This window comes from Phycodurus eques, chromosome 7, assembly GCF_024500275.1.
Source record: "Phycodurus eques isolate BA_2022a chromosome 7, UOR_Pequ_1.1, whole genome shotgun sequence".
Taxonomy (NCBI): Eukaryota; Metazoa; Chordata; class Actinopteri; order Syngnathiformes; family Syngnathidae; genus Phycodurus; species Phycodurus eques.
The window spans coordinates 28,198,134-28,225,573 of record NC_084531.1 but is presented as its reverse complement, the minus strand read 5'-3'; the positions used below and the strand labels follow the sequence as shown (position 1 = coordinate 28,225,573).

Genomic DNA, 27,440 nt, shown 5'->3' with positions numbered 1-27,440 from the left:
AGGTTTGGTTGGGTTAGAGTTGGACTTGAACGCAAAGCGAGGTTTGGCTTCGCGTCCGGCAAGAGAATTCAATTGGACTCGAACCCAAAGGAGGGTTAGGTCGAAATGCATGCGCGAATGTTTGTTAACACGTTCGCCATCTTCAGAGTCATAATTCATGTTATTTATTGTTTCACGCTAACATTGCAGCAGTAGAATAATATTGATCATCGCATTCAAACTTGAGTTGTTTTGTTGAAGACACGTGCCACCTGCCGTTTAGGTTCCGGAATTCATCTCTGTTATTGTATTTTAGCTAGCGGATTACCTCATTCTGCCGTGTGGATGGAACTTGATTTATTCGGTTTGGGGGGTTTTATTTTGAGGGGGGAAAAGACATCTATGCAATTTGGGATATTATTCATTTGGATGTTTTGTTGTTTGTTTGTTTTTGTTTTTTTTTATTTGATTTGATTTTTCAATGCACATTTTGCTTGTTAATCATCACGATCCACGTGTTGTATTGTACTTGTATGTCCTCTGATGCTTGGAGTGAGCTCTTTTATGCACATGTATGTACAGTATGTATGTATGTACTGTACATCTATATCGTACCTATAAATATACCATTTGGATGTTTCGGGGAATGGTTGTTTAAAAACAAAAAAAAATGTAAATGCATACTGTACGTGCTGTAAGTATTTGTAACATAGACAGGCACAGTGCTGGTCTGCAAATAAATCAATACTTTTTTCAAGAAAACATCTTTTGTTGTTGTGTTTTTCTTATTTAAATGGTTGTATATGAGGAATGTGTTATTCGTTAAATGCAGTAGATAAGGAATCAAACACACACAAAAAAAAATAAATAAATACTAAAATTATAGCAATGTCATAAAATATGACAAATACCAATTGTAAATGGTTTTAATTTTCAAATAAAAATATACTAAATATATAATAAATAGCAAAAAAATAAAATTATATATATATATATATATATATAAATCCGTCTGTTATAACTGAATAATTACCACCACCATATATTATGTAATAATATATTTATTTAAATGAAATAATAACAACCGATTTCATAAATATCACACTAATTATAATAACGAATGATCATAACTATACATGTGTGAGTGATTACATCTAATGATATTTAGAAAGCATTATACATAAGTATAATAACTAATTAAATGTAATTTAAAAATATGAAAATCACAAAATAATATATTCAGTCTACAATTATGTAAGGATACAATTCTAAAAACATGCTTGACTATAACTAAATAATTTTAAATAATTTCTAAACTAATTATGAATATACAATTTTTCACACGTTAATGTGCACTTTTAATCACATGCTTATCTTTTTTGTGATTCAGTGTATCACCCTTCAGATGTTCAATGTGAAAAGGCCTCATGCAAAAATTGAAAAATAAAAAGCATAAAGCACACCGAAAAGCATGTGTTCAGGTAACCATGTGCTTTTATTACCAGTGCATATTTATTATAAAGAAACCAAACAATCTGTTGTGTGTGTGTGTGTGTGTGTGTGTGTGACAAATGTATCGTAATGATGAAATGCTTTTTATTCAGATAAGAGCTGCAAAAAAAAGAAGCATTTTTTTTATTTTTCAAAAACCTTCAATATTCATTTGAATAAATTAAACGTGTGGGTTCGGGTTTGGCACACAATGACCAGCAGGGGGAGCCAAAGCAGTGAGGAGGCACAACAAAATCAAGGACTGTACACTAAACTGAAGCTTGTTGGAATTTCTACCATAACACAATGTAGGTTTAAACCGACACATTTTTAAAACTTCCTTCATAATAGTAATAATAATAATAATAATAATAATCTGCCAGTTGGTGTCTATATTGTGTTTCCTGAGATGTGTATTTTTTTTTTTTCTCGAACAAGCACCTCAATGAAAAATGAAAAGTTTATTGGTAGCCTGGAATTAATTCTGACCAGAAAAATGATATATTGTGTCCAAATTAAATATTAAGAAATATGGTTAGTAATTTCTTATTATGTATGTATGTTTTTCTGTACCAAAATAAAATATGTAAGTGACTGAAATTAATAATGATTGAAATTATTAATTTTAAATGTAGATTAATGAATTCCAATATTATTTTATGAAATCAAAGAATTCATAAAATTGCTCATTATTTAATCCATTATAAATTAATTTACATAAAATACAATCTGAAAACTTTAGCAAAATTGATCTTTTACCACAGCACTCATTTTATGATCATATTTCCTTAATTAACTGTTCATTTTATCAAAATGAATTCAAGTCGTTATAATTCGTTTGTTTTATTTTGTACGGGGATTTGTGCGCTAAACTTAAAAACGTGGTCAACAACCCTCATTTAAATATGAATTAATATATTAAATAATTGTATGTAATAAATTGTCATTGACTCAAATAATTTAATTTAAAGGAAATACAATCTGAAATGTATTACTTTATTTGCATTGTATCGTTTGTTAAATAGATGACCACAATTTAATAAATGAATTCCCAAGTTTGACTCAATAACCACTGATTCGCTTATTTTAATGACTTATTTAAAAATGGCACAAAAATTATTTGCGGCTGTATTCTCTTTTAAAAGGTAAAATGGAAAAAAAAAATTCAACGCAAGTGGAAAAAAGTACATTTTCAAAAAACGTGAAAAAGCAGAGCGAGTGTACAAAATAAAATAAATTATCTTTCCCTTCCCCATCCCATCCCCTCCTCCTTGTTTTTTAAAATCCTATATATCAAAAAATGTTATTAACAAAAATGATTATTGTGCTGCTTAAACTGCAATAAATAATTGTATATGTCAAGCATGTGCCTGCCGTGTGCGTTTTGAAAAGCGCACATTTTTAAAACAGCTGCCTTCAGTGCCGCAATTGTCGTCATCATGGTCTAATGTACACAATAATATACATTTATGTATATACACTAAGTACATTCAGCAAATCAATGCACGGATGGTGCATGGGGACATTTCGACGCTTTGTTTATTTGACATTAAGCGGGGGGGGGGGGGGGAACTACGTGGGACTATTAGAGGCACACTGAAAAGAAAAAGAAGTCAAGTTAAATAATTTGACCAATTTGTCCAAATATGTCGAGTAGAATACATTTGTAATATTGTAAGAGAGCGATAAAAGTCAGCATTTTACAATAAGAGCTACGGACGGAAAATGTCATCATTTTACAAGAAAAAATATATGATTCAGAATAATTTAACATTTTTTTGTTTTCATTTTGTGTGGTTCAAGAGAAAAGAATGTAATTTTACTCCCCAAAGATTGTAATTCTCCAAAACAAAATGTGTAATTTTACAAGAAAAAAAAAAAACATTTTCAAATGACAAAAGTTGTAATCTGACATTTTTATTTTAGTTTTACCCCCTTTCCCCCAAAAAAGGTATTTTAGAAGAATTTGTTGTTAAACTTATGAAAAATAAATTCTCCAAGACAAAATATCGAATTTTACAATCAATTAATTTTTAATTGTACAAGTAAAACGTAAATGTGTTTTATTCCTGTAAAATCTGAATTTTGTTCTCATCACGCAAACGTATTCTTGCCATATTGCAACTTCTTTCCTGGACTCCATTTCTTTTTTCTTGTAACATTTTTCTGGTCAATTAAATCTTGTCACCCTCAAAATAGTGACAAAATGTTGTTCACGTGTCATTTTCTCATACTATTCCAAATGTGTTAATTTCCTCATAAAATGAGCACCTCTTCCTTGCCGCATTGTGATTTTTGTTTTTCTAACTTTTTATCCCTGTCTATTTGATGGCCTATTTTGTTTTCTTTTGAGTGTGGCCCCAATACTCGTTTGTATGCAATCGATGTGATGTTTGCTATTTACGGAGATGAACTCAAATCGCATGCATTTGGAGCACGTTGTGGCTCGTTCAATACTTGACTCTTATCTATCTGTGTACTGTACACACACACTTTGGGCCTCTGCGCGATCCTTTTAGGGGGCTACGTCACCAAAATTGAAAGATAATAAAAAAGAACATTCTGAGTACACACGGTGAGCGTCATGGCTGACGTGTGCGAATTTTTGTTTTGTTTTTAATTATTATTAATATTGCACCCTGCGGACTTGCGGCGTTTCCGTCGCGTGTCGGCTCTACTGGAGGTATCGGTACACCTTGAAGCAGTGGTTGCCCGAGTCGGCCACGGCCACGTGACCGTCCGAGGTGAGCGCCAGGCCTTGGGGGCCGTACAGGGGGTCTGCCGTCGTGTTGATGTAAGACAGGAACGAGCCCGAGCTGTCGAAAACCTGGTTAAGAAAAGATTCCAATCAATAAATCAACCAATAAAAAAAAAAATACATAAAAAAAGACAAGAGGTTTTTATCCCTGAAGCCACTGCAACACTATGCACAGTTTGAACAGTTACACTGTACTTTAATATTAGATAATGACAAAAACCTCACTTAAATAATATTTCCAGATGTTTCAATAAAAACTCTATCCAAATAAAAGCTGAAAAACAAACAGTTCTGAAAGATCAGTGATTCTTTCGCGTGCCACTAGAGGGAGCACACATACCGCTAACGGTACGAGCGGCACACTGAGAATGATGAAAATCAGAAATTAGTGTTTCATTGTCGTTCAAAAGGTTACTGCTTTCTTTATTCTAAAAAAATAAATAAATAAAAAGAAAAGAAATTCCTAAGAAATAAAACTTTGGATATATTTAAACTAGAGCTATATATTTTAATTTGAATTTTTATTCTTGGAAAACACTTTAATTTGGGGTGGGGGCGTAATGTCGAAATGTAGAACTTTGTTTTTTTTTCAATATCAATTTCAACATTTTTTTTTCTTGAAAATATGACATTTGTTCTCATCGAAAATGCAAATAGGTTAAAAATTATTTCGAAGACTTGTCGAATTTAGTTTGGACTGTCAAATGTTTTTTCTCTGTAAAAAGGTGTGGAAATATAAGATTGCTTCTTCCCTCTGTTTTTTTTTTCTTATATTTCCTGATTTTTTTTTAAAGACATTTTTCTCCAAAAATATACTGTATTTTGAAAAGAAATATGAATATGACTGTAAAAATACACCTTTATCCCCAACTTTTTTCTTTTGTTTTGCCAAAATAATAAAATGTCGTTCTTGTAAAATTATGATGTTTTTCTCAAAAATATCCCCTCATTTTGTTGTTTTTTTTAATACAACTTTAACTACTTGTAAAATCTTTTCTTTAAAAAAAATAAAAATACCTGGATGCGACTGTTGCCCCAGTCGGCCACGATGATGTTCCCATTGGAGTCGACGGCCACGCCGGTCGGCGCGTTGAACTGGCCGTTGCCTTCTCCGTGTGAGCCGAACTTGAACAGGAACTCGCCGTCCGCGTTGTACACCTGAGGAGGAACAAACGGTGTTGACCACACGCACGATGAACACAAAATAAACCCACCCAAAAAAGATAATCGGCGTACCTTGACCGAATGGTTGTGGAAGTCCGTCACCACAATCTCATTCTTGTTATTGACGGCCACAAAATGAGGACCTGAAGGAAACACACGAGGAAGCTGAAACCGGATGACGGTAGAAACGGAATTTCGGACTTGGTCTCGCAAGCACAAGACAACACCAGACAAAACAAAACTCGATAAATCAGGTTGGTAAGTGAATGTACTTACTGAACACTGGGCCTGATTTACTCAGCTTTTGTTCCAGTGCCACATTTGCGCCGCTTTTGTCTACAAGGAGAGAAAACATGACATGTTAGCAATAATTGAGCACGATTAATTGATTGCTAGCTAGCGAGATCGATCCATGGGACAGCCCGTTTACGCTTAATGTAAAAAAAAAAAAAAAAAAAAAAAAAAAAAAAAAAGTTCAACGTGGACTCATGTCCGTTTTCCGTCGCTCAGTGTCCGAAAGCTGCGACCAATCGTCACCAGAATTTATGTGGAAATCGCTGCTGAAAATGAAAATGAGCTAATTAGAAAACTAAGGTTGTATGTTTTCAAGAAAAGTCATATTTCAATTCATCTTATCAGAATGTCACAATAGTACAAGACAATTTATTATTCTATTTAGAAAAATACTTTTCCCCCAATCCCCCAAAATAAATAAAATGGCTGGGTGAATGGAAGTTGTAATATTAGTAGAAATGTTTCAAAAGGCCACATTTAGCCAACTTTAAAAACCTCAGCAAATTCCGCATTTTTAACAGAAAATTATGACTTTTGGCTCAAAATGAATTCTTGTAAGGTTATGAGTCTTTTCTGTTAAAGAAATGTCTTTAGTCTTGTAAGATCTTAACTTTTTTTCTAAAAAGAAAAATGTTTTCATTACTGAAATATATACAACTTTGAATATTTCCTCAAATAAAAATCTCACTTTAATCTTCGAATCTTTTTTTTTTCCTGACAAATTATAACTTTCAACTTGAAAAAAATACAACTTCAAAGAACAACCCTATTCATTTCATATTCACTTTTCACTTTCCCATTTTATTCATAATATACAAATTCTCACTCGCAAAAAAATGTATTGTAATCTTTATCCTTGTTTATCCTTTTTCCTACAAACAAAATAACATGGAAATATGATTTGTTTTCTCAAAAATACATCACTAAACATCTGTAATACACAGCTTTTGACTTTTATTTTATTTTTATTTTAATGTTATTACGTTTAAATTATTTATTTTTTAAATAATTAAGAGAAAAAAATAATTACACTTGTAAGATTATGATTTTACACGGGGAAAAAAAGGCAGTTTATTCTCGAAACTATACATTAAAAAATAAATAAATAAACTGTGACTTTTTGAAAACTACAAAAGAAGAATCTTAGGAGATATTTAATGTTGCGCTTTAAATATCTCCCAAGATTCTTCTTGAATCGCTGTAAAACGTTTGACTTGAAAAAAAGAAAAAAGGCCAAAAATCCAATCAACGCCACCTTTGACGACCAATCCAAATAATATTCTAAAATGACTCACCCTCCCTCAAATTTTCCGTTATTCTTGTAACAATAAGACTTTTGTTTCAGAAATATACCCATGAAGAAGAAGAAGAAGACGACGACGACGACTCTGGTGAGGATAATCGGTTCAGAATATATATTAAAATGAATAATAATAATAATAGTACCTGCAAAATGTCTGTCGGAAGTTCCCTTGGCGCCAAACTTTGTGACCAACTTTCCGTTGGCCTGGAAGATGAAGACGCAGCAGGCCTTGTTGTCCACGGTGATGATGTGCCCGTTCTTGTCCACCGCCACGCCTTTCGGACCCATCAGACGACCGGCTCCGATTTTGTTCTGACAAGCGGAGGACGTTGCGATTCAAAATCCACCACTTTGACCGAAAGCTCCGTCGTGCAACTTTGCGTTGTTGACTCATGGAAAAAAGTGCTTTGCCGCCATCGTCTGGCACGTTTCGGCAATTACAAACTTTTGGGGAGGGCGTCGATTACCGGCCGATTTTCGGTCTTCGCAGCAGAGCTCGCTCGCTGTTCAACGGTTCCACGGTCGTCGTTTACCTTGAACTTGCCGTCCGCCGAGAAGATGCTGATCCATCGGTTGTCGTAGTCGGCCACGATGATGTCGCCATTCATGTCCACCGCGACCCCCGTGGGGCGCTGCAGCTGCCCCGGCGAGCGGCCTCGCGCCCCGAACCTCGTCTTGAACTGCCCGTCGTTGGAAAACACCTGAACGAGGCGCAGCCGAGTTACAAGTGCGTCGCGAGGACGTGTTTGCGGCGGCGTGTGTGACCTGGATGCACTGGTTGTTGCTGTCGGCCAGCACAATGCGACCGTTGCCGGAGGTGGAGATGCCTTGGAGGTTTGTGAATTCTCCTTTGTCACGTCCTCTTGTTCCTGTTCAACATAGAAACGAGATCAAATCGCTCCTAATATTTCTTATTAAACTCACTACCCATTTTTTATTGTGCCAATGAAACACCCACAGCCTCCCACAAACATGCATTCAAACAAAGAAATTGTACTTTTAACCATGCCAACGTAATAGTTTGACATGATTCAACAGAGATTGGGTTAGGGTAATAATTTTCATAATATTTAAAATTAGATTTCAAAATCTCCTATTTTCTCTAACATAGGAGGTATTTAATTTTCATAAATGTTTTCATTATTTTGTATGTTCCCCACCTCCATTTTTGAATTTCATTTTTGGTTATTTTAGTTATTATTATTATTATATAGAAATCCAAAAGCTGTAAATGCCTTCAAAGTGTGTACTTCATTTTGTTTCTGTTAATATTGTTGAACGTACACGTGCGGACCACGAGACCGCTGTGTCGCTTAACATAAAAACGGTCGATAACATTTCCAACCGAATAATAATCGACGAGTGAATTTGCCGACGATTGACGGCTGATATTCGTCGGCGAGCTCGACTCACCGACTCTGTAGATGAGCTCGTCCTCGATGGGGTTTTCCTTCTTCTTGGTGGCGCTGTACATACTGGAGGGTCTCCTGACGGCCTTCTGGCGAACGTGACCGCCGCCGCCGCCGGGCGACTTGACCCGCCGCTTGACGTCGTCGGGCGACTGCAGCACGTCGGAGGGCTTGACGGCCCGCAGGCGGAAGGGGCTCCCCCGGACGGGCTGCTCGTACAGCAGCAGGGAGAAGGCGAACTCGCCCTCGGCGCGGGCCGTGTAGCCCACCTCGTAGGTGCCGTTCTTGTTGTCGGCCACCTCGGCCTCGGCGACGGCGCCCTCGGCCGACACGATCTGAGCCCTCAGGGCGGCGTTGCCCGTCTTCACCAGCTCGCCGTCTTTGTCCTTGGTGGTGACGGTGACGGTGGTGTGCTGGCCCACCAGCGCGTGCCTCAGGCCCTCGCCGGTCGCCACGCTGGTGTGGCCCACGGCGCCGGTGGTGATCAGGACGCCCAGGTTCTGGATGGAGCGGCGCAGGCCGTCCGTCTCCACCTGGCACTCCAGGTGGCCGTTTTCGTGCGGGTACTCGGGGAAGGTGTAGCGCGCCAGGGCGCTGACCCGCTCGCCCATCTGTTTCTGGACCAGGAGGACCTCGGTGGCGCTGCCGTGGCTCAGGGCCTGCTCGGTGAAGTCGCAGCTGCTCTCGATGTTCTCTTTGCCCTGCAGCAACGACGTCAGCTGGGCTTGGAGCACCTGAATAAAAGCCACGTACGGGATGTCGGGGAGAAGGAAATAAAGTCTCTTCCCCTGACCTCAACCCTATTGGGAACCTGCGGAGCATCACTGAGAGGAACCTCCAGGAGGGTGGACGGCAGTTTACCTCCAAACAGAAACATAGGGTTCAACACCCACATTTTCCCCAGGTAAGGTGTTTAACACCCGCTCTATTCCCCAGGGGTGTAGAACGTATGGGGGTGTGGGTGTTTGAGATTGACACTTTTCCCAGTGAAAGGATTCAGCACCCACACTTTTCACACCGTTTTCCTGGTTACAATTACCACACTCTCGCAATTGTGGGGGATGTGTGTGTTTCAATACCCACACTTTTTCCTGGGTTGGGTTCAACACCCACACCTTTCCCGGGTTAAAGTGTTTGACGCCTATTATTTTTCCCAGGGGCATAGCACCTGCTGGGCGGTGTAGTTGGTTCAACAGGCACTTTGCACCTGTGTGCATTTCAACACCCGAACCTTTCCCAAAGGGTAAGAAAATAAATAAATAAATCATCTGCGACAGGCTCCAGACCCAAATGAGGACGAGCGCTATAGAAAGGCAGAAGACCTCCAACCTTCTGCTTGGCGCCGCAGATGTTGTCCACCTCGGCGACGAGGGCGCTCTTGCGCTGGCGCAAGGCTTTCTCCAGCTCGTCAAAGGTGGCGTTGATGTCCGTCACGGCGCCGTTCTTCCGCTCCGTCAGCTGCTTGGAGATCTCGTTCACCAGCTCGACGGCGGCCGTCAACTGAGGCAGTCTGCAAAGGAAACAAACACATTTTTTTGCTTGAATATTAAAAGGAGCGATTCATATCCATTTTTAAGTTTTGAACAATAATGTTTCATGCAATGAAATGCGTCTAGAAATATTCATCATAGCAGATATGATTAAAGAACAATTTTAAAACAAATATATCATCAATAAAAAGGTTCACGCATGTAGTTGTAGTTTCTTTTAGTTTGGTGTATTTTGGCATAGTATAACTGTTAATACTGTATTTAAAAAAAAATGAAAGTTTCATGGAATCTCAAATAAGGATGTAGTAAAATACGTATTGATGTACGTCTATTTTTTGTTGTTGTTGTTATTTGTAAATTATTATTATACATTTTTTATAGTGATTTAAAAACAACACATTTCACTAAAAATCCCCAAATCGCTGACATTTCTCACCCACCGGTTGCGCACAGCGTCCAGCTGGTTTTTGAGCGCCGACTTGTGTTGTTCCAGAACGTCCCTCAGAGGGACGGTCACGTGCTCCCTGTGCTCGCCTTCCGTGCACTCCAGACACATGGCCGTCTCACACGACTCGCAGTAGAACTCCATCACCTGCGGGTGGCGCAATGGAGCACTTTAACGGCTAGTTCACGTTTTGGTAGCAATTTAAAAAAAAAAAAAAAAAAAAAAGTCAATATTAATACAGTGGACTTGCTGTTACTGCCCCAACTTACATCATCATATTTTTATGAAAAACCCCATGTCTCATTTTTTATATACACTTAGGCCTGCTAATACTTAATCCTATTAATACTGTATTTTAATGTTGGTTATGATGGCGGAAGTTGGATCTTTTTTCTTTTTAGGTGGTACTCAGTTTACAAAGTGTACGGGGCGTATAGGACGACGACGGCGCGCGGCATCGGCTCGCCTTGCCCTCGTGGTTGGGGCAGGAGAGCGGCTGGCAGGCCGTGGCGGCGCTGGCCGACTCCAGGACGTTGCAGGCCTCGGGTCGGCTGCGCTCGGGGTCTCGCTGCAGCACCTCCATCAGGTTGGTGATGAAGAAGTTGTTCTGCAGGGCGGCCACGCCCTTCTCGGGCAGGATGGACGTCTGCCGGCACACCGGACACGACAGCGTCAGAGACTGCGGAGGGATGTAGTTCTGGAGACATCTGCGAGGGAACACACGAGAGGCTTAAAGTTGCATTTATCATCAAACCCCAGTCTCGTATCAAAGTATATGAACGTGATATATGAATAAAACCTTTAGAGAGTCCTCCTTAGGTCCAAAAATAAATACCTCCATTTAAAAAAATATGTTTTTTTTTTCACTGAAGGAAATTAAGGCACATCTCCTCGGTAATTTGTTCCACAACCTAACCCAGTGCGTGTATGGTGCCGTGGTCACCTGGCGACATTGAAACTGCAGAGCTGCGTGCCAACTTCATCGTTATGGGGTTATTCTGTTGTTGTTTTTGGTTTGTTTTCTATGATCTGAGCGAGCGGACGCATGCAGATGTTAAGGAAGAGGCACCGGGATGGTATCTCGCATCCGTACAGTTGCCCCCCCGTCCGTGACGTGTACCTCTCACAGAAGGTGTGCAAGCAGGGCAGCACTTTGGGGTTGTGGTAGCGGTCCAGGCAGATGCTGCACACCAGGAACTGCTTGTCGATCTGCCTCACCACCGGGCTGGTGCTGCCGCTCTCACGCTTGGACATGGGCGCGGACATTCAGGCCAACGGGGAACCTGCGTGGACAGGACAGCGGAAGGTCAGGGGAGGAGGAAGCGCGGCAACGGGGAGGGCGTCGGCGGCGGGCGCACGGAGGAAATGAGTCACCGCGCTGGAAGCGTTTTTAAAAGCTTGCTCAAGTATCAGCCGGCTGCTTCTCCTTCTCCGTCTTCTTCCACAGAGGGAAGAAAATATTCTGTCGCCCACGTAGCCAGCGGCTGTTTGGCTTCATAAGTACAACATCTTTAACAAGTTCAGGCTGCGCAAGGAAGATGCAAATTTGTGATTGTTCAAGCCTTACAGGCAACCATAAACGTCGTGGAACTGGAAATGTGGCTGTGCGGAAGGCCGTGGTAAGATGATCTAATTGCGTGAAGCCGCAGTGGCTGCGTGAAGTCATTCGAGATTTCAGCTCATTCCTTATCATTGGACCGCTTTGTTGAATAACCTTTATAGTGCAGTATCGTAACCCGGTTTTTCCAAACTACGCTACTTTTTTTTTTTTTTTTTAATGTAGGTCATAACAGTGGCACTTGGAGACATGAAAAATGTTTTAATTGCTACTTGCGGGGGGGAAGAGACACTAATGCATTTGTGGTTAAACAATGTGTCAGTGGGTCAAGTGGAGATTATCGACGGATGACATTCGACATTCCACACATCTGTTACACAGTGAACACGAACACGAAGGATTACAAAGTAAATAAATAAACAGAGATTAGAAAACCAATGAAATCATTAACTGACTCCAAACAGCGCACGTCGATGTGCAGCGAACAGGACAAAAGAACGACGCTGGGGGCACTTTGATATTCATCACCTTTTGTGGATCAACAATTACTTTTAAAAACCAATGCAACGGCCAACATACGCGAAAACCCCAACTTGACACCCAAGTTTGAAAATTGAACCCGTTGCTTTAAGCCACTAATTTAAAACCCCAACCCAGGCTTGAAACCAAAAACCCTAACGTGCCACCTGAAACCCAAACGTGGAACGCCAACCCTATCTTGAAACCCTGCACCTTCTTTGAAAGATTCAACACAGAAACAAAACCCAAAGTGCAAAGCTTCCCTTGTCCCGAACCATAAACCAGGTTTATGACCCGAACTGGAACCTCAAACTCGGGCCACTACAAAATGAGGGTTGGGGCTGCCAACGGCCTCCCGGTTGGACTTGCTCACCAACCGCAAGCGATCCTGGGAGGACGTACGAGGGGACGGCTTGAAAACGGGCTTCCGACTCCACAGATGCCGATCCTCAAATTCCTGCTAGATTTGCTTCTGCTTGATGCCCACCTGGCAGAGTGCAAGGCACTGCCACCTGCCTGCCTGCCTGTCTGTCTGTCTGCTTGTCTATCTGTCTTTGGGGGAGGGTTGCGGGGGTGGGGGACTGATGTAGCGAGCAGCTGTCCCACTCCGCAGAAACGAGAGCTAACAATGACATTCCATCTTAGCTCGACACCTCCTCCTCTTCTTCCTTTTCTCTCTTCGATGCACGTCGGCGTTTTTCAGCTTGCATTGTTGGCGGAGCCTCACTGGATCCTACACAACCCCCCCCCCTGCATTCCTTTCACATGGACTCTGACTTCCAGCAGTGATGTCACTACCCCCCCCCCCCCTCCTTCCTCTCCCTCAACAGCCGGCCCGTCTCAGTTCCTCCCACTCGAGTGAAGCTTTCTCGAACAAAGTCCTCCTCGGTTATTCATTCATCTGCAATGAATGTTCTTCTGTCACGAGTACTTTCAAGGGTTCGGCGTGAGACTGCGAGCAGTAAGAAAAACACTCAACTTAGAGAGGTCAACTGTTAAAAATAGCACATGGAGATCAGTCATTCATGCAGGAGAGACACCTGAAGGCTCATTTTGTGCTCTCAGCATGTCCAAAAATAGATGCGAGCAGCTTGAAATTGTGCAAACTAACATACACTGCACTTCATTAATTCCCTTGCGTTTGTCCACTGGCCACTTCATTAGGTACACCTGCATGCAGCGGTTCGAAAGTTTGGATTTCAAGCGTGGGTTAGCGTTTCAATATTAGGGTTTCAAGACTGGGTTAGTGTTTCAAAATAGTGTGTACGGCACGGGGTTAGGGTTTCAAATTTTGGGACAAAGCCCAGGTTGGCGTTGCAAATGCGTGTTTCACATTAGGGCTTCAAGCCTAGGCTGTGGTTACAAATTCAAGTCTCAAGCAAGGGTTCGGGTTTTCGAATGCCACCCGGAAGAACGCGTGAAAAGATCTCGAGCTCAATTTCCACGGCATTAGCGTTACTTTTTTTTTTTTTTTTTTCTCCCTCATTTGAATGCACTTTGCTACTCTCACCTTCCAGTGCACTTAAGTGGCTTAATGTCCTGCACGGCGGTGGTCACATCCTCGTCTACCATCTGGATTAACGCAAACCCGCCGTGCCACCCTCACGTGCCGCACCTCGGCTTGACCCGCCGGCATTACCAGAAGTGATTTTCGAGTGACCGATGACCAGCGGCGCCGCCTCCCTCCTCCGTCCATCATCCGAGATCTCCATTCATCCTCGTCCGTCGGCAAGGCTTTGATCAGCTAATCTTGTCGCCGAGCTTCTTAAGAGGACGTCTGCTACGCTTTAAGGTCTTAAGTGCGCCGTTATACTCCAGATAAACACTCGTCAGCGGGTACGCTACATTCTGCGAAATGACGGCCCGACGCCTCCGCCAAGGTAAAGTAATCCGAGTTCGGATGAAAGCGACTGCGTGGGCGACAAATTAGGGTTCCAAGACACGGTTAGGGTTTCAAATTCAGGTTTGAAGTCTGGGTTAGGGTTTCAAGGCATGGGTTGAGGGTTTGAGGCCTAGGTAAGAGTTTGAAAATTGGGCTTTCAAGCCTGGTTTAGGGTTTCAAATTAAGATTTCAAGTCTGGGTCAGGGTTGAAAATTAGTGTTTGAAGGCAAGGTTCGAGTTTCAAATTAGGATTTTGTGCCTGCATTTGTGTTTCAAATGAATGTTTGAAGCCAAATTGGGGATTTCAAATTAAGGTTTGAAGTCTGGGTCAGGGTTTAAACCAGGATAAGGTTTCAAACGAGGTTTTCATGTCTGGGTTAGGCTTTCAAAGCTCAGTAATGATTTTGAATTTGGGTTAGAGGCCAGGGTTAGGGTTTCAAATGAGTGTCTAAGGTCTGGGTTAGGGGTTCAAACCAGGGTTTCAAGACTCGGTCAGGGTTTTCAATGTGTGTTTCAAGACAACTGTCAACTAAATACCCCACAGCGCGCATACCGGGATGTTTGTGCTTTAAAAGAGTTAGCAGAAGAATTTTGTCCATTTTCTTTTCCTCTGCCAGGATACGAATGAAGCAGCCTATTCTTCCATCTGCTTTTCAGCTCTTTACTATTATTATACCCGTGTGGGGGGGGGGGGGGGGGGAAGTCTTTCCTTGTAGAAGAAGAGGTCATTGCACACATCTGCAGTGTCTCTCCGTGACAGTGTTTAAATATGCAGTAGACTGCTGTTTATGCGTCCATTTGAGTGCCAGCATCACCGACGCAGCAGCATCGTGCTCTCTCAATTTAGTCGAAAATGCAACAAAATCTTCCATACTATTATCACATCTATCAGTTATTTTCACTTAATGCAATGATCGTTATTCGATTTTATGCAATTTTACCATCACATATGAAAAGGGTACAAAGTTAAGACCAAATGTCTCGAGTAATTAATGAGAATAATTCTTACAGATTTTTTTTTTTGTGTGTGTGTTAAACCCAATTGTGTTTGCTTTTAAATGTTCAATTGTGATTACAGCATGTAGGAGGGATACTTTAAGTCTTAACCTATGAAACAAATCTTTGTATTTTTTTCATCCTTTATGATTGCGGATTTTCGATACATTTTATGGTAGCAAATTTGTGAATGTTTTATTTATTATTTTTTTTTTTTAAATTATTCCACTATTACTACAGATTTTCTTTACATTTTATAATTGCAAATTTGTGCACAAATACATTTACGACGTGTTTAAAAAGTGCGCATTGCTAAGTTTAAATGTGTTTAAAGTGTGTGGGAGGGGTATGTTAAAGTCCCTGTAAAGTGAAAATATCTTCTGAATTCGACACACCACAGTGTTGTTAACAACCTTGCCGAATTTGAATATATATAATAAATAAATAAATAAATCACAGAGACTGTAAAATGAAGGCTCTAAAATTGTGAAAAATCAACCCATTGTCTCCGCTCTTGAATGCATTGAAAGTACGCCCTGCTCAGCTGTCAACTGTCAATTAAATACCCCACATGATTTTTTTTTTTTCTGTCCTGTGTGACTGTTAGGTCAAGCAGAATGGAAGATCTGCATCCCTTTTATGCCAGAACAGTTTTACTGTGTCACTGCTGAGTTTTTAAGCTGCCGCTGTGGTTTGTTGGTATTATAATTGATGTTTATTGAGAATCAGAATCGATCAGTCGAACGGAACAAAGTTTCTAGAGGGGAGAGCGAAACGAAGACTAAAAATAAAAAAAGCACGAATTGTAAACAGAATGAGAAAAGTAAATCATTACATTATCGGCAACGATGACGCATGAGATACGGGTGTTGCATGGGGCTGTAGTGCTACACCTTGTGAGGGAAGGACAGGACAAGAGGGAACAGGACAAGGACAGGAGAAGAAGCGTGCAGGACAAGGGTCCGTGAACAACTGGAGTGTGGTGGGACTGACTATGTCAATTATAAAAGTCTATAGGACGAGAGTATGAGTGAGGGGATACCCAAGCAATTCGCATATTCGTGAGTTATTTGTCGCAATAAGTGAGTGGCCCCACACCCAGCGAAAGAGTCCCAGGGGTGTGTGCCTGCAGACACATGCGAGTGAATTGACATCGCCATGTTTGACATGCACAAAGACTGACAGAAGTGTTCTGTAATTGCCGTGGCCGTGCCGCAGAGGCTGCGGACCCCACCCGATTAATCGAGGGGCGGGATCGGGCTCAGGGGTCCACCCGAGAGCAGCCCGTCCCACACCGAGGCGCCCAGGGCGGTCCGCCGGCACCACCCAGGCGCCCCCGACAACTGGCCACCCGATGGAGGCCGCAGGGACCCAGTGCCACCCCCCCCAGGACCAAAACCAAACACCCAACAACAAAGCAACTCTACCAAAGTGCGTCACATAGCCCAAAATATCTGGAAAACTGAAATAGCGAAAAACTGTTTAATACTATATGACTCCAATTGAGCTACTACATTCAGTAGTTCGCAGTCTTTGCACGTTTTCAGCAAGTATCATGTGCACTCTAATGTATTTAGAAACAAATCTCTGAATTCACTTTACATTTTTCTTATACAGTTTCTGTATATCGCACGTGGTTCTGGAATGTAATTACCGCGAGGAATAGGGATCACTGTATTCCTATTTCCTATTTCTTTCATTAATTAAACTGCCAACTAATTTGTACCCAAAAAATGAGAAAATGTTTTGTTTAGTTTTTTCCCTCCCGCCTCCCCCAGCATTTGAAATTCCTCTTCTCTATTACAGTATTTACAGTCATTAATGAGAAATCACCAGCAAGGACGGTACAACTAGCCTGAAACATGCAAAGAAAATCCATCTGTGTGTTTTTGGGTCAACAGGCAGACTTTATGTGGTCGTCCAGCGGTGACTCATCCCAGAATGCTTTGCTCCTCCAAATAACAAGCTCTAGTTACCGCTTCGCCGCATCACAGCAGAGTTCTGAGTGCACGCGCCCGTCACACTGTTGTACGGCGGATACCAGACGACGCACGACGTGGACACCTATGATCAAATGGAAGCTCGCATCACAGCATCCACGCGTCACCTTTCTGTACTGCTTATGCAATATGAGTTTTGTGGCTGTAAGCAGCGTAGGTGGCGCCGTCACGTGTTCTTCCTCTCTCAATCACAATTTCATTCGGAACTGTAGGGAGTTGCCAAAAAAAAACAAAAAACATTTTAGGCTATAATGCTAATTGCTAATGAATACATCACAGCATATGATAATAACCACGAGATGTGCCGCCCTATAGTGGCTGGACGAAGCGTCGAGGGGCTTTTCGTGGCATCATTATTCCTTTTCAATCGATAATCTTAGCTTTAATTTTCTCGCTCTCTTCAGTATTTTACTTTCTGAAAACGTGTAGTAACAAGGTAATTGAATAGCATGTAAAGAATCAAACCCTTCGTGCATCATGATTTCAAGCATTCATTGAGCAGCTCCTTCTGGTGGATGGACGTCGGCCACTAGGGGGCAGTATAATGCATGCATACTTGTGTACATAAGGAAGATGGTCACGAATGCTCAGTAAGGTGCAGCAGTATCAGTCATTTTCCGCAGAGGCTAAAGAATATATGCCTGTGAGGATTTTTAAATGGACTGTCTGCGTGTGTTGCTGCACTGTTTGCGTACAAATATCAGTCGCATAAGGGGCTATAACACCGCAATATTGATGCTCCTTTTGTTTGCCCATCTATGGCATTTTGCATTGCATGTTAGCATTAAGCTAGTATACTTTAGAGCCGTTACGTGGTTAGATTAATCACTTATGAATTATTTTTTGAATCTTCCACAAGTGCTGCTTCTTGTGAAGTTCACTGTCACCATCGAGTGCTCGTCACTTAAATGTTTGCTCTCAACTCAAGGCAAAAACATCGGCCGGGCGACGGCTCGCATCTTTTAAATCGAGTCAATCGTAAATTGAGGTACCACTGTATTAGAGTTGGAGTTAGCGGGAAGGGGTGGGGTCAAAGGGGTTATGGTCATTTAGGATTCGATTCAGGGGTAAAACTCAATTGATGGACAGTGACAGGATTCACACAAGGCGTTTGGATTGCTCTTTTGTCAGACTTAATTTCATCAAGGTTCGACAACCTCGATGGAGGACAAAGTACGTCACATGACTCGCATCGCAAAGTTGCTGACCAAAAATGCGAACGGGTCCTTTTAATCTCGCTTTGTTGACATTTGACTAACCCTGGCAAACGCACGACTCGGCACTTTTGCCACCAACGCTGAGGCAACAAAGAGAGGCGGCAGACGGCGTCGAATCGTGCCGTCACCTCTCACTCTTGTCACAAATTAGCCTGACTGCACAATAATTAAGTAGCATGTTAATAATGTGTATTACTGGGGTTGTAGTTAGAAGTGGTGGGAAAGCATACAGCATCAAGTTTCCACATTATTATGGAACCTTCTGTTTTGCAACTTTGATGCAAATACATGTTATGATGAACAATGCTGAAGGATACAGTACATTATGGTCATCCACAGCTATGAATTTCCAGTTATTGTCGTTGCAGTGTGCTGTGATGTAAGAACTGGGAGGCAGGTTTGTAATATTCTGATTTACCTAATATTTAGAAACAAGATGACGCAGCCACAATAAGAAAAAGACAAGCGCCACATAGCCGAACAAGCGTCCTCGAAACGGGATTTTTTTTTTTTTTTTTTGGGACACAACTCTGGTATTGTGCATGCGTACTGAAAACAGACTCCCATCCATCCATTTTCAAAAGCCTCTCCCAGCTGACTTGGGGCGACTGGTTTCCAGCCAATCGCAAAGGTACATATAAACAAACAATCGCTCACACTAGCTATGTTCTCTTTTCAGTTCGCCACAGTTTACATCTTCAAAGGAAGCAAGAAAAAGAAAAAATCTACTCCTACCCCTTGTTCTCTATACTTAACATGCAAGTTTTTGTAGGATGTAGGAGGAAGCCACCGCATGCAGAGCTAAGATTCAAACCCAGAACATCTCAACTCTGATGCACACATGCTAACCACTATTCACCGCGCTGCCGAATGACATGTTAGTTGTTGTTCCACAGATCCAAACCTCCATTCCGCAACTCAGACGCACGCAGGAAGCACATGCAAACTCCACACAGGAAGGCCTGAGCTCAAATTTGAATTCAGAACCGCACAACTGCAAGACAGACGAGGAAACCACTAGACCAACGTGCTGCCTGATAAAGTGCTTTTTTTTTTTTTTTTTTTTTGCTATACAGATCCAAGACAAGATGGGCCACTCACCATCTTGATCACTACCCCCTCAACTAAAATCCACAATGCTGTTTCCCTGGATGTAAAAAAAAAACTAAAAAAATCTCTTCAAGCACCACACACACACACGCACACACACACACAAACACAGATACATTTCAACTACCCTCATGAGTTATTTGTATGCGTCCTTGGGTCCTGCAACATGTAAATAATTTTTATTATCACGAGCGCCACATATCGTCTGCCTTCTTGGCTCCTCGAACGTCGGCCACACGACAAGACGCCGGCCCGCTGCAGAGCAAACACTGGCTTCTGCGGCCTCGACGAGCACTGAAGGACCGCGAACCCCTGACGACGATGAAGATGATGATGATGTCGAACCAACCTCCCTGCGACCGCCAATGAGGCCTTGAGGGCTTGTCCTTACACAAAGACCCGCTAATCAATAAAGAATCATCTGGCCCGCCAACTCCTCATAGGCAGGGATCATTACAGGCTGTTGCTGCAGTGCAAATACCACACACACACACACACACAACAGACACAAGTGGTGACATAAGCAAACAAGCTGACTCATATGTACCCCACACACTGGACAGACTGCAGCAAAGGGGCACACCTGCTACCAGAGGCCTGTCACCCTCTTTCCCCCATAAAACAATATTTTTCACATTTGGGTACAGCACGAACAAAAAGCAGTTAACCGTGGTTCCTGAGTGGATCCCCTCGCATCACAGGCCATCAATTATTCATCTGCACTTTCCAGGGTGGAAGTGCAGACGGGGGGCAAGCATACAACAAAAGGAGGTATGGATCTATGTCGCGTACGTCTGGGGGAGTACTCACATGAAATCCCAGCTGCGGGAGGCGCAGGAATGGAGAAGTGCGACCGGGGCGTCAGCATCGCAGTCCCACCGGGTGAAGGCCGGCCTGTTGTACGACTCCGCCGTCCGGTCCTAGACTCCGAAACGCACACAGAGGAGCCACAGAAAGCAGAAGGAAAGGAAAGGGCAGGGTCTGTCTGGGAGGTGGAGAAGGGGAGGAGAGGGTGCGAGGAAGAGGCTAAAGGGAAAGGAGAGGAAGGAAGGAAGGAGGAGGTGATGGATGGGAGTGGCGTCAATGCTGCATTGGTCGGGCAGCTGGTGGGCGGAGCTGAGTGAGCCAATGGCACGTGGAGGGCAAGGGTGGAGAGGGGGGCAAGGGATGTGCAAAGGAGCCCAATCTCAGTAACAGACTGCGAGAGCGCATGTGATGCAACAACAACAACAAAAAAAAAAAGAAGGGGGGGGGGGGGGAGAGAAAAGGAGGGCTTGGCTTGCTTAAGATTCCACCCAGCCAGTCCACCTTAAAAGGACAAAGGACTGTGTTTATTATTTTAAGCCGAGGATTACAAGGAGGAGTGGCGATATCTAACAAAAAAAAAAATTTATAATAAAAGTCATCCAAGGGGAGGTCCGGCTTCTCCTGGATGCTTTAATAAAGACAATAAAGCACATTGCGAAGTTGGACCGGGCATTAAGATGAAGACAGCCTGAAAATGAGCAGTGTGGTCCTAAAAAAAAAAAAAAATGGTGCGCTTTTATCGTGATGTGCAGCCAAGGCAGCTGCATGTTTGTTGGGGGTGGGGCGCAGTCATCTCCCGCTTGCCAGTCTGCCGTCTCCCGTCGCCATGGAGACTGCCTCCACACCGGAGAACCGACAATATGGCCGCCGCAGTCTGGCACGGTTTAGACCATACAGATGAAGTGAAGGTGACATTTAACAACCTTATTCAATATGTATTTTTCATTAGGTGCGCGCTGAGATCCAATACAAAAGCTGAAAAAAAAGATAAATCCTCCCCTTACAAAGGCACAATGTGTTTACGACGGCATCTGCATCATAAAGGTCGCGCTACAGATAAACATATGACATGTAGAAATAGGACATTTATTGGCTATTACAATATTGTGTTCCAATGTGAGCACCAATCAGCAGCAGCGGTGAGGCATGGGGCCAGGCAAGGCCTCCACTGCTGCCCTAAACACCATCTCAAGCACTGACCTTTACATTTACAACCTAAATTTGAATATTTCATCCCTGAAATTGTATTCATTCATTCATTCCCGACAGCCTCTTCTCTTCATCATTTCGCAGCATTTCTCCGACGACCTTGCTCACAACGCGTGCATGCGGGTGTTAGATTTGTTTTGTCGACATTTCAGCTTCTATCTTCCGAATCGGTTGTGCTAGCTAATATAACTTCAACTATGTTAGCAATGGGAGTTTTTCTTTAATAACGCCAGCGTTTTTCTGGCCTAAAAACACAACAGTTGCGGTCTGCACACATTAATACATTCAATAATCAGCATCTCTGGTGAGCAGGATGTATTTAATTATTCTTTTCTGTTTTTGTCACATTATTACATAAATATAGTTTCTGATTTCCTCCAGATGATATACATGGCACCGATGTGTAAAGTTATAACGCCTTTTCGTATGGTAATTGACAGTTGCTATAATTGTAAGGTGATAGTCGAGGGGAATTATGAAGGACCCGATAAACCGAATGCACTGGCCGCCACTTGAAGAAAATGGTGACACAGACAATGACATGACAAAACATGATTTGCCTATTGTTAGAATGTAACATGTTATGGGATCTAACCACCAATTGCGCCACTGGACAATGTTAGACATTTAGACACTGGCTGGCAAGAGGAGTGGGTGCATGTGAAAAGGTGGACGTCAGCTGACCACCAGGTGTTTGCTTGTTTTTTTTGTGGGCCGATAGCACTGCACCGCATGCCTGAATTGACAGACCGCCTTTGTAACACTGACCCATTTAAGCCCCCCCTAAGACCCTCCCAAACCCTCCTGCACAACCCCCCCCCCCCCCAAAAAAAAACAAAAACAAAAAAAAACAAAGGCTGGATTGTGTGAAAGCAACAACTCATCTGATGACATCACTAGAGAACAATATGAAGATAGCAAGTGAAACTGGGGAATAACAATGTTGTTAACTGGACACTTTAGGTATAAAAAAACGGAAACCACTTAACAAGGGATGTATAAATGTTTCCTGGGGTCCAGCATGCATTCCAATAAATAACATCAATTTAATAATGGCTTTACACTAAGTCCAACTAAATGCATGAAATTGCCTTGTCTTGGCTTCTGAACAATCATGAACACAACTTCCCATAACATGCTGCCATCTACTGGAAACACTCACAAAGTGGCCAATCCTGCAACACCAACCACAGTTCCCAGCTGGGGTTGATGAAAACTTGGGACTTTGACATCTTCAGTTCATCCGAGGCTGGTTTGCGGCAGGAAGCAGCCTCAAGCAGAGAAGCCCAGACTTCCGTGGACGTGGCCATGACTTCAGCTGTTCCCGGCGCGATCCCAAAGACTTCCCGAGTCCTAGTCGCTCCGACGTGTCCCGAGAAACTTGCACACCTCACCAGGGGAGGCGTCCAGGAGGCACCTGACCAAAGGCCCAAAGCGCCTCATCTGGCAGGATCCTCTCCATCTCACCCTCTCATCTCGAAGGCTGCACTTCCACCTCTGCGGGTCCAACTGCCGACGTGCTTATTTAGTGACACAATCCAGTATGACTGTGTTTACGTTCACGCACACCCAAACCCTACGTAAATAACGCCGTATGCATTTCATCATTTACAATAGCCGTCGAATTGTCCTTTTCGTTTCGACTCTTCAGCGCGTCATCCTTTTCCATGCAAGCCTATCTGCTCCATCCTCCTACCTGGCATCAACTACGTCTATCTGGCAGCTCCATCCTCATCATCCTTCGACCAATACACTCACTATCTCTCCACTGAATGTGTCCAAAGCATCTCAGTCTAACCTCGGCATCTCCACCACCTCCATCTCCGCCTCCTGCCGTCTCTTCAGTGCCACTGTCTGGAAGCCGTACATCATGTCTTCAACTTTCCCCTTCACCCGAACAGACTCTTCTATTGCATAACACACCTGACACGTCCCGCCGCCGGCTCCAACCTGCTTGTCAGTCACAGCTACTATCTGTTCTGGTGCCCTCATACTTTGCCACGTCCTGTCCTCTTCGAACATTTTTCGCCGCCACGCCGAACGTCCGCGTGCAGTACCGCAGTTCCTCTCTCGATAACCTGTCATTAACTTTCTATAGACCTACAAAGACACAATGCAGCTCCTTCTGACCTACTCTGTACTTCTCCATTAACACCCTCAAGGGAAATTAATACATCTGTGGTCCTCCGCCTTGGCATGCAACCATACTGTTGCTCACAAATATTCATTTCTGTCCTGACTCAAGCCTCCGCTTTTCCCCATAACTTCATTGTATGACTCAACAAATTCATTCATGGTTGTAGCAGGTGTTTTTGTAATGTGTTTGTGTTGTTTGAGCAGCAGTGGGCATGTACACTACGTTTTTTTGGAGCAACAGTAGGCATGTACACTATATGTCCCTAAAGGTGTTTTTCTGTGACCAAGTATCAAATTTGTATCCACATTTGGAAGAGTCGGGATTCTGATCGGAAGATGTATTTGATTCCATGCATTTTTCTTTTCATGTTGCCATGACAGATATCCCAACTATGCCACATCGGAGTAAAAAAATAATAAATCTATCCATCCATTTTCTACCGCTTATCCGGGTCGGGTCGCGGGGGCAGTAGCTTTAGCAGGGACGCCCAGACTTCCCTCTCCCCAGCAACTTCATCCAGCTCTTCCAGGGGGATCCCGAGGTGTTCCCAGGCCAGCCGAAGGACGTAGTCTCTCCAGCGTGTCCTGGGTCGTCCCCGGGGTCTCCTCCCGGTGGGACGTGCCCGGAACACCTCACCAGGGAGGCGTCCGGGAGGCATCCGAATCAGATGCCCCAGCCACCTCATCTGGCTCCTCTCAATGCGGAGGAGCAGCGGCTCTACTCTGAGATCCTCCCGGCTGACCGAGCTTCTCACCCTATCTTGAAGGGAGAGCCCGGACACCCTGCGGAGGAAACTCATTTCGGCCGCTTGTATCCGGGATCTTGTTCTTTCGGTCACGACCCACAGCTCATGACCATAGGTGAGGGTAGGAACGAAGATCGCCCGGTAAATTGAGAGCTTCGCCTTTCGGCTTAGCTCCTTCTTTACCACAACGGACCGATACAAAGTCCGCATCACTGCAGACGCCGCACCGATCCGTCTGTCGATCTCCCGTTCCATTCTTCCCTCACTCGTGAACAAGACCCCAAGATATTTGAACTCCTCCACATGGGAAAGGATCTCATCCCCGACCCCGAGAGGGCACGCCACCCTTTTCCTACTGAGGACCACGGTCTCAGATTTGGAGGTGCTGATTCTCATCCCAGCCGCTTCACACTCGGCGGCGAACTGCTCCAGTGAGAGTAGGAGCTCACGGCTTGATGAACCCAACGGAACCACATCATCAGCAAAAAGCAGAGATGCAATACTAAGGCCACCAAACCGGACCCCCTCTACACCTTGGCTGCGCCTAGAAATTCTGTCCATAAAATTTATGAACAGAATCGGCGACAAAGGGCAGCCTTGGCGGAGTCCAACCCTCACCGGGAACGAGTCCGACTTACTGCCGGATATGCGGACCAAACTCTGACTCCGGTCGTACAGGGACTGAACAGCCCGTATCAGGGGGTTCGGTACCCCATAATCCCGAGTGTCCAAGACATGCGGCCGCAAGTCCGATGACACGACCACAAAGTCGATCATCGAACTGCGACCTAGGGTGTCCTGGTGCCAAGTGCACGTGTGGACACCCTTATGACACCCAATCACACCCTTCCAGGTCTCACTGTCATTGCCCACGTGAGCATTCAAGTCCCCCAACAGAACAATGGAGTCCCCAGTGGGAGCGCTCTCCAGCACCCCCTCCAAAGACTCCAAAAAGGGTGGGTACTCTGAACTGCTGTTTGGTGCATAGGCACAAACAACAGTCAGGACCCGTCCCCCCCAGCCTAAGGCCACTGGGATGAACCCCAAGGTACAGGGGCCGAGCCGGGGGGCAATAAGTATACCCACACCTGCTCGGCGCCTCTCACCATGGGCAACTCCAGAGTGGAAGAGAGTCCAACCCCTCTCGAGAGGACTGGTACCAGAGCCCAAGCTGTGTGTGGAGGCGAGTCCGACTATATCTAGTCGGAACTTCTCGAACTCACACACCAGCTCGGGCTCCTTCCCTGCCAGAGAGGTGACATTCCACGTCCCTAGAGCCAGCTTCTGTAGCCGGGGATCGGATCGCCAAGGTCCCCGCCTTCGGCCACCGCCCAGCTCACACTGCACCCGACACCTATGGCCCCTCCCACAGTTAGTGAGCCCATGGGAAAAATAATAAAAATAAAAAAATCTCAGAAACTCATTTGGACCACTTGTATTTATGATCTTGTTTTTTTCAGCCACTACCAACAGCTCGGGACCATAAACGAGAGTGGGAACAAAGATCGACCGGTAAACACATCGAGCTGCCTTCCGACTGGTCGCCTCAAGCGAGACCCCGAGATCCTCGAACCACTACCCCCACTTTTTGCTCACATTTAGTACAAATGTCAATGAATCTTACGAAAACATCATGAAAGTTTTCCCGTGGTGGACACAAACATTGATCAAACTTTGGGAACAGCTAAAACGTTTCACAGTGCAATTCGTCGGAAGATTTTATTGTAATGTCTCCACCTGTTGCCTTTCATACAAAAGAATAGTAGCTAAATAATAATAATAATAGCTAATAAACAGTCCCAGATTTTACTGTAAGTAAATACATTTTTGTGTAAATTGAGAGAAAATCATCATTATTTCAGCATTCATACTTCTTGTGACATTTTTGTTTGGTGGTGTGCCATGAGATAGTTCTGATGTAAAATATGTGCCCCGACTTAATAAAGGTTGGGAAACACCGCCCTACACGTCAGTACCAACACCTTGCTGGGCGGTGTCCTTGCTTGTCTGCAGTCTACCGATATCGCCGAGGCGCCTCAGGAAGCCAGAAAACAGTCCGGAAGATTCTGACGTGCTCCACGAACTCTTGGGCGGAACAGTTTCACCGTTTCCCTCGTGGCTTTGCTCCTTGTCTTGGCCGAGGGGAGCAAGGTTCTCGGTGGATGGAGAGTCTCGCTTTTGAGGTAGGTCGGTAAAGTCAAACAGTTGCTTGGACTTGCATGCAGTCTTCTGGTCCGTGTCTCTGGTTGCAGAGATGGGAACCCACACATCGCCCTCATAGTCAACCTCCTCCTTCTTGACTTTCACGGGTAGCGTGTGTCGGCGAGCAATGTTGCGTTTCGAGGAAGGCGGAGAGCTGAGCAAGAATCTGACCAAATCCTCGTTTGTCGGGTCTCCGGGGTACCGGTCATTCTCCATGTCAAAAGTCCGCCGACGGCTCAGAGTGCTTGTCGTCTTGGGCGATTTGGGGTTTTCAACGGAAAACTCTGCAGAGGAGATGCTGCCCTGGCTGCTCTGGTAGAGCAAAACCTTCTTAGAGGCTTCGCGCAATTTCCGAGCCTCTTCCTCATTATTGTCCTGGAGATCGTCCTCGTCAATGTCCGTGGCGGCGGAGAACGATCGAGCTGAGGAGGAAATGCTAGGAGGCCTACTGCTTGATTCTTCAACAGCACAAAGTAACATCTCGTCTCCCTTATCCTTTTCGGACAAAACATCAGTCTCGCTGTCCGAGCTATTCGCTTGCTGGTGTGGAGTTTCGGTGAGTTCCGCAGCTGAATTCCACTCTTTCTTCGCCGTGACACTCACCTGTATGGGTCCCGCCCGTTTTAGCGCAGGGAAGTTCGCCTGAGACGAAATCTCCGAAAGGCTCCCCGATTGGGGGCTCCCGCTCACAGGGCTGCCGTGAGTGGACGAGGGTCGTCCTGACC

The 27,440-nt window shown here is 43.9% G+C and overlaps 1 protein-coding gene across 1 annotated transcript; it reads right to left on the bottom strand.

The window, feature by feature from the left end:
* Nucleotides 1-1,455: 1,455 nt before the first annotated feature.
* Nucleotides 1,456-20,700, bottom strand: LOC133404984 (tripartite motif-containing protein 3-like). The gene is made up of 13 exons (XM_061681549.1): nucleotides 20,426-20,700; nucleotides 11,454-11,616; nucleotides 10,800-11,040; nucleotides 10,329-10,480; nucleotides 9,728-9,908; nucleotides 8,403-9,132; nucleotides 7,755-7,858; nucleotides 7,523-7,690; nucleotides 7,133-7,301; nucleotides 5,669-5,728; nucleotides 5,465-5,535; nucleotides 5,246-5,386; nucleotides 1,456-4,297 (listed from the first exon to the last, which is right to left on the bottom strand). The coding sequence occupies exons 2-13, from the start codon at nucleotides 11,597-11,599 to the stop codon at nucleotides 4,145-4,147; spliced, it is 2,316 nt and encodes a 771-aa protein (XP_061537533.1). The 5' UTR covers nucleotides 11,600-11,616; nucleotides 20,426-20,700; the 3' UTR covers nucleotides 1,456-4,144.
* Nucleotides 20,701-27,440: the final 6,740 nt, after the last annotated feature.